This window comes from Natator depressus, chromosome 3, assembly GCF_965152275.1.
Source record: "Natator depressus isolate rNatDep1 chromosome 3, rNatDep2.hap1, whole genome shotgun sequence".
Taxonomy (NCBI): Eukaryota; Metazoa; Chordata; order Testudines; family Cheloniidae; genus Natator; species Natator depressus.
Genome location: NC_134236.1, coordinates 148,048,631 through 148,063,856, shown reverse-complemented (window position 1 = coordinate 148,063,856; position 15,226 = coordinate 148,048,631). Strand labels below are relative to the sequence as shown.

The 15,226-nt window shown below is 40.3% G+C and overlaps 1 protein-coding gene and 1 long non-coding RNA gene across 5 annotated transcripts in view; both read right to left on the bottom strand.

Moving 5' to 3' along the window:
• The window catches only part of TTC27 (tetratricopeptide repeat domain 27), a 198,384-nt gene that overhangs the window by 75,619 nt on the left and 107,539 nt on the right, over nucleotides 1-15,226 (bottom strand). For all 4 annotated transcript variants that reach the window (XM_074949014.1, XM_074949017.1, XM_074949015.1 and 1 more), the window contains exon 10: nucleotides 8,656-8,769. In XM_074949014.1, coding sequence (XP_074805115.1) covers nucleotides 8,656-8,769 — 114 coding nt within the window. The remainder of the gene's footprint in view (nucleotides 1-8,655; nucleotides 8,770-15,226) is intronic.
• Nucleotides 997-4,857, bottom strand: LOC141985165 (uncharacterized). The gene is made up of 3 exons (XR_012638882.1): nucleotides 4,613-4,857; nucleotides 2,034-2,126; nucleotides 997-1,121 (listed from the first exon to the last, which is right to left on the bottom strand). It is a non-coding gene; the product is annotated as an uncharacterized LOC141985165 (long non-coding RNA).

The following is a 15,226-nucleotide window of genomic DNA, read 5'->3' as shown; positions in this document are numbered from 1 at the left end:
CAGGAACCGGAATTCCTGTTTGGTGGGAAATTCTGTGATTTTTCAGGTTTGGTTTTGTTCCGAATTGAAAAAAAAAAAAAATTTTTTTTTTCAAAATGTTCTGGAAAAAGATTAGTTTTGGGTCAAGTGCTCCATTTAATTAAAATCTAAATGTTTTGTTCCGATTTAGACTTTTTGTTTTATATAATTTATAATATAAATTTCAAAATTTATTTTATGTTAAGTCAATTTGAAACAAAAACATGGAAGCATTCCTTTTCAACCATAGCAAAATGCTTTATTTATTTTTAAAATGTAATTTTATTGAAATTGATATGGATTCCTGCAGAAAGCTTTAATTTTGAAGCAATGGCATTTTCTGGAAGCAAAAGGATTGATCAGAAAATGCCCAGGTAACTCCATCTTCTACACTGGACGCTTGGAAACAGCTTAATGTAAATAAAATGCTGCATTAGAATATGGCTATTTATAAATAAAAAAGGACTCCCCGCCCCCATTCAACAGAAATTAATGACTGTACTCTGTCTGAAGTTCCAAACTACTACACATGAAAGTATCTGAAGATTAAAAGCTCCCTAGATATGAAAAAATGCAACAGACCACAGCAGCTCTTATAATTCATAGATTTAAGTGCTCCCAAGTATGTTTTAAGAACAGGGAGCTGTTATGGTTGAGTATGCCAATGATCTGTGGATAACAGATCATTGGGATTGTATTGAACTATTTTTCTAACTGATGCTTGAAAATTTAAAATGTGGCTAGTGTGTAGGGAGGGAGAATCCTACCCTTACTCCATAGCTGAAAATCAACCACACAACTATAAATCCATAAAACTTACAAAGTCAACAAAACTAAATGAGCAACTCTCTCACACACACACAAACCTGCCCCCCCCACTCCAAAAAAAACCCTCCCCACTTAATCACTCCCTTCGGGAAAAGCCTGTGTAAACAGAAAGGTTTTGCAACATACCCAAATGTTGAAGTCCCTCTTGACAATTTGTCTTGCTGACTAACATCAAACTGGACAGCTAATAGGGAATCTGGGTACAGTGAGCCAGTTTCTATTCCATACTCCTGGGGGAATTCTATGCCACTGCACAAGCACAGAATTTATGTCCCCTGCAGAAAAATGACTTTGTGATGAGGAAGCAAAGGGAAGCCACAAGAGTGGTCATGTGACCTCTGGACCAGATCCTTTTCATCATTACTACCACCTAGCCATTTATTCACCATTTTGTAGTTCTGCATTTGATTTTTTCTTCCTAAGTGTAGTACTTTGCACTTGTCTTTACTGAATTTTATCTTGTTGGTTTCAGACCAATTCTTTAATTTGTCAAGGTCTTTTTAAATTCTGATGTCCTCCAAAGTGTTTGCAAGCCCTCTCACCTTGGTTTATGAACCATTCAATCAGGTGTTCTTAACAAGAGCCACTTGATTATTCAAATAGAACACTTCAATAACTACATTAAGGCTGCAAAGGGCACTGCCACCTCATCTCTAGAATTTGGTGTCATCATCCTCTCAAAATATGATCTAGTCGCAGCTTCCTTAGCTTCACCCAGATGGAAACAGGACAGTCTCCTTCAGCAAGATTCCAAATGAGAACAGAAACAGTTCATTCATGCAAAATCTTAATTCTGCCCCTTTGAGCATTTGTTTTATGACTTAATTTCACTTTAACAATGTTTTTCAAATAATGTGAAACATACTATTTTTTCCCTTTAAATTAGTTGTAAACTGCAGCTGTGCATTTAAGTTCTTTTAACTGTTTTTGCATTTAAGTTATTTTTTTCATACATAGATCATTTAAAATTGGCCAAACCAATCCCCAAATTTGCCACCAAAAATCACTTTTAGTTAGGTCTCAATGCTTGGAAACAAAGTCTGGAAAGAAACCTTTATAAAAAGTCAGTAGTTTAATGTTCCCCTTAAAACAATGTGAACAAAAAATAACGTGAGTGGCTTAATATGAATACTTGCATATTCTACATATGTTTCTAATAAATTATTCTATTTCATAGTAGACCTTACCTTCAAACAATGGAGAAAGACTCTGATCTCTTTCATACGTTAACGTACTGGTCAGGCAAATCCAGTGTCACAACTATGGCTCTGAGTGAACACCTTTAAGCACAAGTAGTCTTTCAAGTCAGTGGAATTATAAGTTTAAAGTTATGTATATGTTTAAATTTGAGCATGTGTCAGCAGAGAACATAGTACATTCTCCCCATCATTCCTTTCTCAGTCCATAGCTGGTTTTTGCACTCAACCAGTATAGTGTCTTTCTGGGCATATTAGGCAGGCAGAAGTGCTGCGGCATATTTCACTGCAACATTTCTGCCGCCTCTGTTGTCAATGCTGATAGAGTATCAGTGATATGAAAGGACTGTTAAGCACTACCAGAGGAAGTACCAGCAGGACTGAGAGAAAGCTTAGGACAAGGACATTTATGAGGTGGGCTGAAGAAGGTCAAACCCAAGAGAGGTAGTCAGCTCTTTCTCTTCTCTCTGGACTTACAAGAATGATAATATGGGCTTCTTAAGGCCAGCCTTAGGTAAATGTGATATTGCTCTAGGGGTTAGCCAGCTTATCTATCTCTACAAAGGCTTAGCATCACCCTAAACAGAATCTGGGATATTTCCCCATCTCTGTTTATATGTAGGGTGATTCCAACATTTGCAAATTCAATGCCTCGAAGTTTCCACTGATATCTCCTTTAAGACCCTAGGCAAAGAATCATTGTATCAAGGGCTGTATCTATATTTTGGACAGGAAGGAGAAACTAGATGGTAATCCATAGTACAGATCTGACTGATCTTATACCAGATATCATTTATTGCTTTGCACTGCAACCTTTTTCCCAAGTCAGGCATTACAATAAAGAGATATGCTGAAAAAATGATGTCAAAAACTTGGGCTAAAGGCACAACAGCTGCATTCTTTGAGAGACTGAGTTCATCCTCAAAGACACAAACACAATGACATGGCCAAATCAATCTTTTTTAAAAATAATTTTTAAGTACCGTGCTTCATTGTTAACATGTATCCCATTTGAATAAAGTCATGTCTCCTTATGATCCTTTTCACCTGTTACTGTGTTTACACTGTCCAGAAGGGAACATTCAGAAGGAACCATCTTGCAATTTTTCTATTACTATATGGTTTAAGTCTAACTAATCTTATGTACCTGCAGTTCATTTAACTAACTCATGGTATGTTTATGAAGAATACATCAAAATATCAATGCATTCTTTATGTAAGCTATTACAAGAAAAAGCCTCATCTCAACTTGATTTCATAAAATTAAGATTCTGCACTGATAAATGCTTGTGAGATTGCAAAATAGCTTTTATAATTTAAAAATACACATATTAGAAAACCCTAGGAATTTGATTATTACATTAAAAAAAGACAACTCCATTCAACAAGCAATTAAAAAAGAAAACAAAGGATATCAGTGAAAAGTGTCTAAGACATGGTTATCAGTCACAAATAATTATTCATTTCCTGATTCTCTCTCTTTGTACGTAGAGATTTTGTTGTTAACAGTACCCTATTCCTTTACAGAGGTAAAAATCTAGAAAATGAATGAAATGTTCCATCTTCCAGTATTTCAATTAGACTTTTGACCTACCACACGCACTGAATTGGAGGACGGCTTCATGTTACCAATATTATTACTTTTTTCTGAAGAGCCCACAAAGAGGAGAAAACATTTACATCTACTCTTTTATCTAACTAGTCAATCTGAGTACAAGCTTCCTAACCACAGACATTCAATTAAACTAAGCTTTAACAATAACAGTTGCTTTTTGTGATGACAAGTGTCAGAAGATGGTGGGAATGTATTTGACAAAAAAAAATGCTCTTTTGTATCTGCATTTTTACTCTCCTCAATCAATTACAAATTATAAAACATCTTTTGTTAATTTGACTTGGGGAGGTCTCAGTGGGGGCAGAACAGGACAAACAAGTTTAGTCTCTCTAGTCCCGCATTTGATTAAACTGTTTCAGAATAGTCAGATTCTTACTATTTTTCCTCTTTCTTCATTCTTTCCCAAACATAACTGCCCTAACACACATGAAAACCTGAGTGATATCTAGTTAACTTTCGTTGAGAAACTACTTGGCAGAAAACACTCTTCCAATGGCTGAGTCTGACCTAGGAAACACAATATATGGTAATGTAATGGCACCCTTCCAGCTTGAAAAATGGTTGTGTAAGCACCAAAACTGTTTAATTATTGTGTCGTGCTACAGCATCATGAGTGACTGAAGAGTCCAATTCTTGAGTTCAAGTGCTTGCCATATAGTTAATACAGGTGTAAAGAACAAGGCCATAAGATGAAGCCAGCACACTATTAGCACGTGAGGCCTGCTCTGCTTTCCTCTTTGCTTTCTTCATTTTTTCCCCTCTCTCAACCACCTCTCCTCTGCCTCTGGATCCCTGGTGCAGAGCAGCCCTCCAGCATAGACTGTTAGCTGCATCTTCCCAGCTAGCGGTGTCAATGTTGACAGATTTGAGGCCTTGTCTACGCTGATGATATAAGTCGATTTAAGTTATGCTAGTTAAGTTACGTGAGTTATGTAACAAAGTTGACATAACTTACTTTGACTTAGCGCGGTGTCTACATTGCGCTGTGTCAACGGAGGAAACTCTGTAAACTTAGCTTCCGCCTGTCGTTGAGGTGGAGTACTGAAGTCGATGGGGAGTGATCTCCCATTGACTTATCGTGCCTTCACCAGACCTGCTAAATCGACGCCACTACAGCAATCGCAGAGGTGCCAATTTAGCACCACACTGAAGACAAGCCCTGACTTCCTGTTCCAAACGTTCTTGAATGAGAGTTTTTTTTATCTGTAAAATATATGTACATACACACACACACACGAAAAATGGATTCAGGATGAGGTGGAGAGTCCTACTGTAGAATCATTTATTGCACACTTCTATTTCTAGGCAACTTAAATGGTTGTACAACTCTGCATCTGGGAAAGCGGGGAAGCATTACATTAAAATGTGTATAATGTCCACAAACATTTCCATTCTTTATGCTTTCCAGTAACATTTAAAAATTTTAAGTAATATTTTAGGCATGGCAAGCCATCTTGCTCACAGACTCTGTAGGAAAATATGACATATCCCTGAGCCTTATCACAAATAACACAATACTTACATTTACAGTATTCAGGTAGTTATAATATTATGCATTAAGGGATTAGATCAGTGGTTCTCAAACTGTGGGTCAGGACCCAAAGTGGGTCGCAACTCTGTTTTAATGGGGTCACTGGGGCTGGCGTTAGACTTCCTGGGTGCCAAAGCTGAAGCCAGAGCCCCACCACCCAGGGCCAGGGCCAAAGCCAAAGCCCAGGGTCGCAGGGCTCAGGTTATAGGCCCCCTGCCTGAAGCTGAATCCCTTGGGCTTTGGCTTTGCTCCCACCAGGGGTGGTGGGGCTGGGCTTTGGCTTTGCCCCTTCCCACCCCTCCTGGGGCACTGGGGCTCAGGACAGCTCAGGCTTCGGTTCCCCCTCCTAGGGTCGTGTAGTAATTTTTGTTGTTAGAAGGGGGTCATGGTGCAATGAAGTTTGAGAACCCCTGGACTAGATGTGACGTTACTGACAGGAACTGGGACCGTATAGATCATTGTTGCAACCAAGGTCATATAGTTGCACCAAATCTTGTACAATGGCGGTCAGAAAGGTGTCTATGGAAAGGTTATGATCTGCTGGTTATAATTACACTATCCATATGCATGTATCAATTCTATAATTGAAGTTATGAATATTGGCTATGTACTTGTATCTCAATGTGTTTGATTCTAAGTGACATTAGTGAAGCATTTGGTCAGCTTCTTGAGAAAGGAATTTGCAGATTAAGTGCCCAATCAGGAAACACTTAACTGACAATGGACCTTGGAAGACTCCAATCCACATGAGAAGTCTTTCTGAGAAAGTTCAAACTAGCATGTGAGCAAAGGCTGCCGCCTGCAAACTGAGTCACGCATGGACATGTGACTTGCCCAGGTGACTACAAACTCCATCTTGTTGATGTGATTTTGCACAGGAGAACAAAGGGGTTTCCACCACCAAGAGAAAGAAAATAAATGGCCCTGGAAACCCCTCCATTTAGTCTTCAATCCTGCTTCTTACCTCTGGAGGAACCTTGCTACACTGAAGCTCTGAACAAAGGACTGAATGACCCATCCAAACTGTGGATTTACTCCAGAGACTTAATTTGAGCCTGCAGTTTATTCCATCACTGCTACAAGCTTGAACCAAGAACTTTGCCATTACTGTATGTAATTGATTCCATTTTACCAATTCTAGCTCCCATCTATATTTCTTTCCTTTATGAATAAACCTTTAGATTTTAGATTCTAACGGATTGGCAACAGCGTGATTTGTAGGTAATATCTGACTTGTATATTGACCTGCGTCTGGGGCTTGGTCCTTTGGGATTGGGAGAAACTTTTTTTCTTTTACTAGGGTATTAGTTTTCATAACCATTCGTCCCGATAACGAGTGGCACTGATGGTGATACCAGGAAACAGGAGCGTCTAAGGGAATTGCTTGTATGACTTATGGTTAGCCAGTGGGGTGAAACTGAAGTCCTCTCTGTTTGGCTGGTTTGGAGCGGCTTAATAATAAAGGAAACCCAGCCTTGGGCTGTAACTACCCTGCTCTAAGCAGTTTGTCCTGAATTGATACTCTCAGTTTTCTCCCGCCAGAGGCAGCATCGTTACACTAGATAACTGTAAAAGAAAGTGAAAACAATGAAGAGAGCCAGTGATCATCCAGCTCTCCATGAAGCAATACAAACTGCTCAACAGACCAATCTGGGATCCTCTGAAGTAAGTAACTATTTTGATTTCATAACTGTCATTGGATTGGAAAGACAAGGAAAAAATAAAACAATGAAATAAGTTGAGTTAGCCCGGCATTTGAGTCCTTATTCACAAGTTACATCCAGCCCCCTCTGCTCTTGGGTTCGGACTCCAGAGCAGCTGCTTCCAACTGACAAGTCTGTTAAATGCGCATTCCAGACATTAGAGGTGCAGCAAGCACACCCACACTCCTTTAGCTTCACACCCACACTCCCCTCCCCTGTTATTTATAAATTGTATAGATTTTGTTTTTTGGAATGTTGGAGATTTTGTTTTTGTTGGAGGGCCTTTTGGGAAGAGCATTTACAACTTACTCCTCCAGTATCTCATTTACAGATACATTTCCAGCAGTAGTATTTTCATTTTTAGATTCAGTTTCTATACTTGTATTGTCATCAAGCCATTAAAAGGAAAATCATTTTCCCCTCAGTAATTACATGTACATTAGCGTACATTCCATTCCTTTTCTATTTTCTGGACCTTTATCTACAAACAAATGACCCTTATTTTTCTTCATTATTTCTCCATTAACAAGGTTTGTCACTGATTCTAATACCTTTATTACAACATTCCCCACTTCATTCCACCCCAGTAATTTTGAACCAATACCCTTTGGGTCTAGGCATAAAAATCTGGGAGGTTTATATCATACTGTTCTTCTAATTTTATTGCTAACTCTTGCCTAATCAAATCAAATTCTTAACTGACATTTAAGAAATAAATCTGCTCAAGATTTCCATGTAGTTATCTGTGGTGCTGACCTACATAATAATAATAAAAAAAAGTATCTAATATAATGGTCTAAGACAGGGATTGGCAACCTTTGGCACGCGGCATGCCAGGGAAAGCCCCCGGTAGGTTGGGACGGTTTGTTTACCTGCAGCGTCCGCAGGTTCAGCCGATCGCAGCTCCCACTGTCTGTGGTTCGCCGTCCTAGGGCAATGGGGGCTGCGGGAAGGGCGGCCAGCACTTCCCTTGGCCCGCGCCGCTTCCTGCAGCCCCCATTGGCCTGGAGCCACAAAGGGGTCCCGGGGGGGGTAGCCAGGAAGGAGGGGGGGGTGGATGGGGCATTGAGGGGCAGACAGGGGCAGCTGGATGGGGCAGGGGTCCCCGGGGGGGGGGGGGGGCACAGTCAGGAATGAGAGGAGGGGTTGGATGGGGCAGACAGGGAGGGATGGATGGGGCAGGAGCCCCAGGGGGGCCATCAGGGGACAGGGAACAGTGGGGGTTGGATAGGGCAGGAGTCCGGGGGGGTGGGGGGCAGGCAGTCAAGGGGCAAGAAGCAGGGGGCATCAGATAGGCCTCCCCTAACCGGCCCTTCATACAATTTCAGAAACCTGATGTGGCCCTCAGGCCAAAAAGTTTGCCCTCCCCTGAAACAGATGCATGGGAAATGCCTGCTGACCATGGACATGAACCAAGTTTAAATTTGTAAAGACGGCAGACTATTTTAAAAAATGCTCCACAGAAAAGTTCTATAGAATTATAGGTAAACACACCTCACAATTGAAATGTTTTCTGGATTTTGTTGGCTAATAGGTTTTGCATTCACAAACCACTACAAAATAAACATTTCAATGTCACAGAAAGAAGATAAGTTAAGGAAACAGACTCTGGTTTCAACCTTCCAAAGGCTTAATATAAAAAAGTGTTTTTATTTACAAAATTAAATTCTTTGAAAAATGCCAGCTCTCTTTCAAAGTTGGCTGTCTAAATGCTTGCAAGAGAATGTGTATGAGGATTGGAGGCAGTAACAATGGATGACCTACCTGAGTTTGCCTCATCGCTCGTTCTACTCGACGAGTGCTTCCTTTCTCAAGCTTTGTCCGGAGAAGTAAGGCTGAAGTATGAATGGCCCAGAATTTAGGTTGTGAAAGTAAACACTAAGGGGGGGGATGGGGGAAAAAAAAAAAGGTTAAAATTATTTATTTTAAAAGTGGTTAAAAAAATGAGATTTGCTGGTAATTTTCAACATCTCTCACTTGTTCAAGCAGGTCTGCCCAAACTGTAACCTATTCTGCAATTCAAATTTTCTGTCACAGTATCTTATTGGTAAATTCAAGACATATGTATGCACATTTGCTGGTCTATTAAATAACAATGGACCAAAAATGACTGGACCAAATATTTTATTGCTATGCCATTTCATCTGAATAAAGTTCATCTGGTGGGTGTGTGTGTGTGAGCGAGCATGAGCGCACGCACACAAAGAATAAAACTTGGGACTAGTGAATCAACAAGGAAGCAAGACGGAACAAGTGGTGAAAAAACACATGGAAAGTGATTACAAGGAGGGCTTCTTATTTATTTCCCTAAATAGTGGCTCTGACAAGCAAAAAAAGTAGTTATTTGGTGTTACAGTATAAACAAAGTTGTGCTCAGCAGAATTTATCAGAGTTGTTGGTAACCTAGTGAATTTTACTTGTTTTGTTCTATGCAAGAATCCAGTTTCTTGCTGTGTGGAGTTTTCTACCTGTTAGCTGAAAATATCATTCTTCCCTGGGCTGTTTTGTTTAGTGACATGGGAGATGAATCTAAGCAGGAGATTTTATATATGCCACCTTCAATGGTGAGGTATTGTCCACTTTCTTTCACTGAGGATTATGCTACATGTACTGAGAACACTGTGGTCAGTCATTACTGAGCTACAAACTTGACTCTCATGGCTGTAGGCTAGTGAGGAGTTTTTAGTCCATCCTACTTCTCTCCATAATGAAGCTGAGTGACAGCTGCCCTTAAAGAAACAGTGTGAGGTCACTACTCAGAAAGCCCTCTCTTGATGCCAACAACTTCACCAGTTATCATCCAATCTCTAACCTACAATTTTTCGGGGAGGTCATTAAGAAAGTGGTAGCCAGAGTGGCCTCAACACACTTGATTCCATATAGACAGCTTTAGTCTTTTCCAGTCTGGTGTCAGATGGTGGTATGCTACCATTATTTGTCTGCGCATTTTATTTTTACTTAATGAAAAAAAGTTTTAACTAGTTGGTGATAGATGTCAATATAAATTTCTCAGTGAAAGGTATTTCAGCTAAATCCAAGGTTCCCAAATGTGGGACTATAAACACAAACCCCACAACCCAAAATGATTAAGCAACTGAACATTCCTAAGTACACTTTCAGGCACTAGAATTTGGACAAGGGCAACACTCTTCATTTCACAGTGTGCAACAGTAATTTGTAGACAAAACAATAAACAGACATCAATATATCTTCTTCAGAGGCACAAAACTACATCTCTCCCTGTCAGTCAACTATTAATACTATAGAAGCAGCAATAGTTATGACTTCACCTAGGCCTAGACTGAGACTTTATGGGCTTGTCTTCACTACCTGGGTAAGTCGACTTAAGTTACACTACTCCTGATACGTGAATAACGTAGCTGGAGTCAACGTAGCTTAGGTTGACTTACCCCAGCATCTTCACTGCGCTGCGTTGACGGGAGATGCTCTCTGGTTGACTTACCTTACTCTTCTTGGGAAGCTGGAGTATCGGAGTCGACCGGAGAGAACTCTGCCATCAATTTAGCAGGTCTTCACTAGACCTGCTAAATCAACACCCGCTGGTAGTGTCGATCTCTCTGGTAGTGAAGACAAGCCTGTGTGTCACCCTGAGTAAGATAAAGATGAATAGCTATGCTGTCCCAGAAACAGTACAGGGAAGTAGTAGTTAGTCGTAATTCCTTCCCTGGCTCTCCCACAGCTCCCAACAATCTGACAGCCTTTGTCCAGCAGCAGATTAACTTCACTCATCACTCATGCTCAGTTGTGCTGGTTGGTTTACGAGAGGCAGAACCAAGGCTCCCCCCCGTCCTCCCTTGTATTGTGGTGGGGAGTAGCAGCCCTTTGAAGCCTGCTCCTCTCTCCCCACCAACCAGCAATCTGGGTATCCCATTTTGCAGTGGGTGGGGAGTACTCAGCCCCTTTTTTTCCCCTCTGCACTGGCATGTGGAGCAAGTCCGTTGTGTACTGTTAGCTATGAAACTGACATGCCTTAACCTCCTCAGGCCAGTAAGCCATTGGCTTGGGAGAACTTTTGACTTAATAACAATCCTGGGTTGTTTCAAAGTTAAACAAACAAAACATCAGGTACACTCTTTAATACTATTGCAACACAGACATGGTAAATTCTCCTGTGATTTTCTTAATTAAAATACATTGTGCACAAAGCAACCTTTTGTAATATACTGTAACTGCAGTGAACAATTGGAAAACAGGTGTTAGTTACTTTCACTTTGGCTTATTTGAACTCTGTTAGCACTCAGCTCAGTCTCATGCCAAAACCTACAAATGCTCACAGTTTCTCATTTTCACTGCCTAATCACGATGTTCAAAAAAGAACAAGGAAATGAAAAAAAATAAATCATTTAAAGATACTACTGTTTACACTTGGGGTTTTAAAGAATAGCTTCGGAATGTGTATTCGTAAGTATTGGGCAGTCCTCACATTCCCACTGAGTATGTACTCCGAATATACCATAAAATAAATTATTCTAATTATTCTGGGCAGTCTTAAGGCTTTATAGTTCCACCTGTGGCTAAAACCAGACATTAATACACTTCACTATATTTTAAAATAATATACCTTGAAACAATAAAAAAAATCAAACTTGGAAAAAACCATACATAACATTTTCCTGTACTGTCCTACTTACTGTAAATTAAGAAAACTGCTTAATAAAACAATTTCAGAAAAAAATCTGCTCATTGAAAAAGAATCTTCACAAGAAGTCTTCATTATGTTCATTTTAGAAATTAAAATACGCTGGAGGGTAGGGATAGGATACAGAGGGACCTAGACAAATTAGAGGATTGGGCCAAAAGAAATCTGATGAGGTTCAACAAGGGCAAGTGCAGAGTCCTGCACTTAGGACAGAAGAATCCCATGCACCGCAACAGACTAGGGACCAAATGGCTCGGCAGCAGTTCTGCAGAAAAAGACCAAGGGGTTACAGTGGACGAGAAGCTGGATATGAGTCAACAGTGTGCCCTTGTTACCAAGAAGGCCAATGGTATTTTGGGGTGTATAAGTAGGAGCACTGCCAGCAGATCGAGGGACATGATCATTCCCCTCTATTCAACATTGGTGAGGCCTCATCTGGAGTACTGTGTCCAGTTTTGGGCCCCACACTACAAGAAGGATGTGGAAAAATTGGAAAGAGTACAGCGGAGGGCAACAAAAATGATTAGGAGACTTGAACGCATGACTTATGAGGAGAGGCTGAGAGAACTGGGATTGTTTAGTCTGCGGAAGAGAAGAATGAGGGGGGATTTGATAGCTGCTTTCAACTACCTGAAAGGGGGTTCCAAAGAGGATGGATCTAGACTGTTCTCAGTGATAGCAGATGACAGAACAAGCAGTAATGGTCTCAAGTTGCAGTGGGGGAGGTTTAGGTTGGATATTAGGAAAAACTTTTTCACTAGGAGGGTGGTGAAGCACTGGAATGCGATACCGAGGGAGATGGTGGAATCTCCTTCCTTAGAAGTTTTTAAAGTCAGGCTTGACAAAGCCCTGGCTGGGATGATTTAGTTGGGGATTGGTCCTGCTTTGAGCAGGGGGTTGGACTAGATGACCTCCTGAGGTCCTTTCCAACCCTGATATTCTATGATTCTAAACAGAGAAAAGGAAAAAAAATAAGGGGATCAGCGGTTGGAAGGAGAGAAAAAATGGAAAGACCAACAAAGCTATGTAACTTTTTGTACATTTTAAAATGAGAAAAATCACTGCTTCAGTTCTCCCCAGCAAAGAGAACTCTTCTCCAACCAACAAGGGATCTTGATAATTTTTTTCTTCCATACTTATAAAATGAAAAATGGAAATACTAATACAGCAGATAAATAGATTTTCAGCAACAGACAATGTGGCACTTTGGTTTAGATGACACAGTATAAATAATGGAGAAGACGATTTCCAATCAGAAATAGTACAGCAATTACTATTTGGGAGTAGGGAGACATTGTGACAAATAATGAAGCAGCGGCTTTGGGGAATGGGGGTATGCTAATGCAAATAATCTTCAACAAGGCTAGCATACTTTGTATCAACCCCATTAAAGAGTTCTAGGACTCCCACCTTGCCCCAAATAAATAACAAGCCCTCCTGGACATGCAAGAGACCCTCAGCCTCCCAGGAGCTCTTCTCTACATGGAGTGCTCTGGCTTCTTAACACCATTCCACTAAATGAACAGCAACAGTTCCAGCAACCCTGCTCCTCCCTCTCCTCCTTTCTACAGAGATGAAGCATCTGTGCCATTCTACTATCTTGCTCCTCTCCTCCTACAGAAGAATCAGGAATGGCCTGAAGCAATTTTACCACTCAGGGTGGAAAAAGATTAATTACTGCTCCAGCATCCGGGCAAAACAAACAAAAAAAACAATGCCTAACCTCCACTCGCCAAAAAACCCTGAGTGTCACGGAGGTATAGTGTTATCTGGAAGTTGGTGCCCAAGGCAACTGCCTTCCTCACTGCCCCTAGAATCGTCCCCAAGAATAGTGATGTCTAGGATATTTTGTGCTTTCCTCCTCATCCCTTTTACAAGAACAGGACATTTGGATTCTAAAGTAACTGGGGAGCTTGAGGCTGTTAAGCTACTTTTTTCCTCTTGTGACCTCAAGTGAAAGAGCCACTTGTTCCCTGTTCCCACTCGGCTACTTGCCCAGGCAAAATTTTTACTCTGAAAGGGTTTCTAAAGCTCTGCCATGTTAAATCACCAGACATCAAGCACTTTTAAAAAAAAAATAAGCCTCACACACAAATGAACTAGAACACTATCCCCACGAGTGACTAATTATGAAACTAGAACAGGAGTACTTGTGGCACCCTAGAGACTAACCAATTTATTTGAGCATAAGCTTTCGTGAGCTACAGCTCACTTCATCGGATGCATACTCACGAAAGCTCATGCTCAAATAAATTGGTTAGTGTCTAAGGTGCCACAAGTACTCCTTTTCTTTTTGCGAATACAGACTAACACGGCTGTTACTCTGAAACCTGTAATTATGAAACTGTTTCACTAATTCATCCAGGTAATTTATACCGGAACACTATATCAATACAAACAAAAGCAAAAAGTGAAAGCTTTTGTAAATTATTTCACTTGTGGCAGAGAGGTATTTTCATGCTTGTAAAAAGAAATCAAGTCACACCATGACCTCTCTTTACAAGGCAAGCATTGTGTAAAAAAAAACAAAACACAAAAAAAACCCTTGCAGGTTAACAAGACCTGTGAGGGAGTATATGGCTGGGCTCAAGTGAACAAAATTCTTTGTTTTTTTTTTCGGCTGGGTAGCACACACACACCTGTTACTTCACTTTTGGTCTCACTTTTTACATCTACTGTACAGTTAATTTATTTTTAAGTGTCTGGGAAAGGGTCTTTCTACATTTTAGAAACAAGGAAAAAACAACTTGGAATATGATCCTGAGAACCAGAAGGAGAAAATGAAATTAGGGAAAATCTGATCTAGTCTTAAAAGCACACTTCCAGAGAAGTGTTGACCCCAAATTTAAATCTGTTAAAAGTTTTTATGAAACTTGATCATAAGTGTTTCCTTTAGAAGAAGCTTGGTCGCATTTAAATATTCCCACGCAGTATTTGTAACCCAAAAACTGACGTACTAATGTTGAAAGCAAAATGAACTAGAAACAGACACGAAAGATTAATTTCTTTTCATACAATGGAATGAATGAAGGCTAAAGGGAAACAACCAGCATTAATTGTGAAAAGTTCATTTAAAGACCTTTTCAGGATTAATGTAAAGTATTAGTAACAATGTATCTTGTTAAAAAGGGGGGCCCAATCCTGCAATCAATTATGCATAAGTTGATCCAGTGAGCTCAATGGAACTACCTCACATGCATTTTTACTCAAGCATATCTTTGCAAGATCTGGGCCTTGCTCCATAAACTGACACAGCATCCCTCTAAGACACCAAAGGCCTCTAAAAATCCATTGCATGAGAAGTTAAGAGTTTAACTTAAAAAAGTTAAAACAGGAGAGATTTACACCTGCTTTAAACACATACTTAGAAACACACACAGAAACATGATCACATCTGCTAAATTTTACAACCCCTTCACCCTTATGCCCACCATGACAACTAACACTATACTTTCACTTACTCATGATTAAACCCACAGACCACTCATATCCCACCTCACTGCTGACAATTGACATGGCAAGACCACCCCTGTGCACTGCTACTGACACAGCCGATAGAACTGAGTGCTGAAGTGAAGCATACTGGATCTCTCAATGCACACATGCACTAGTTTCCTTTGATCATGCACACAGATGGATGTAGGGGGAGGGACACAGCCTCCCTCCCCAGTCTCT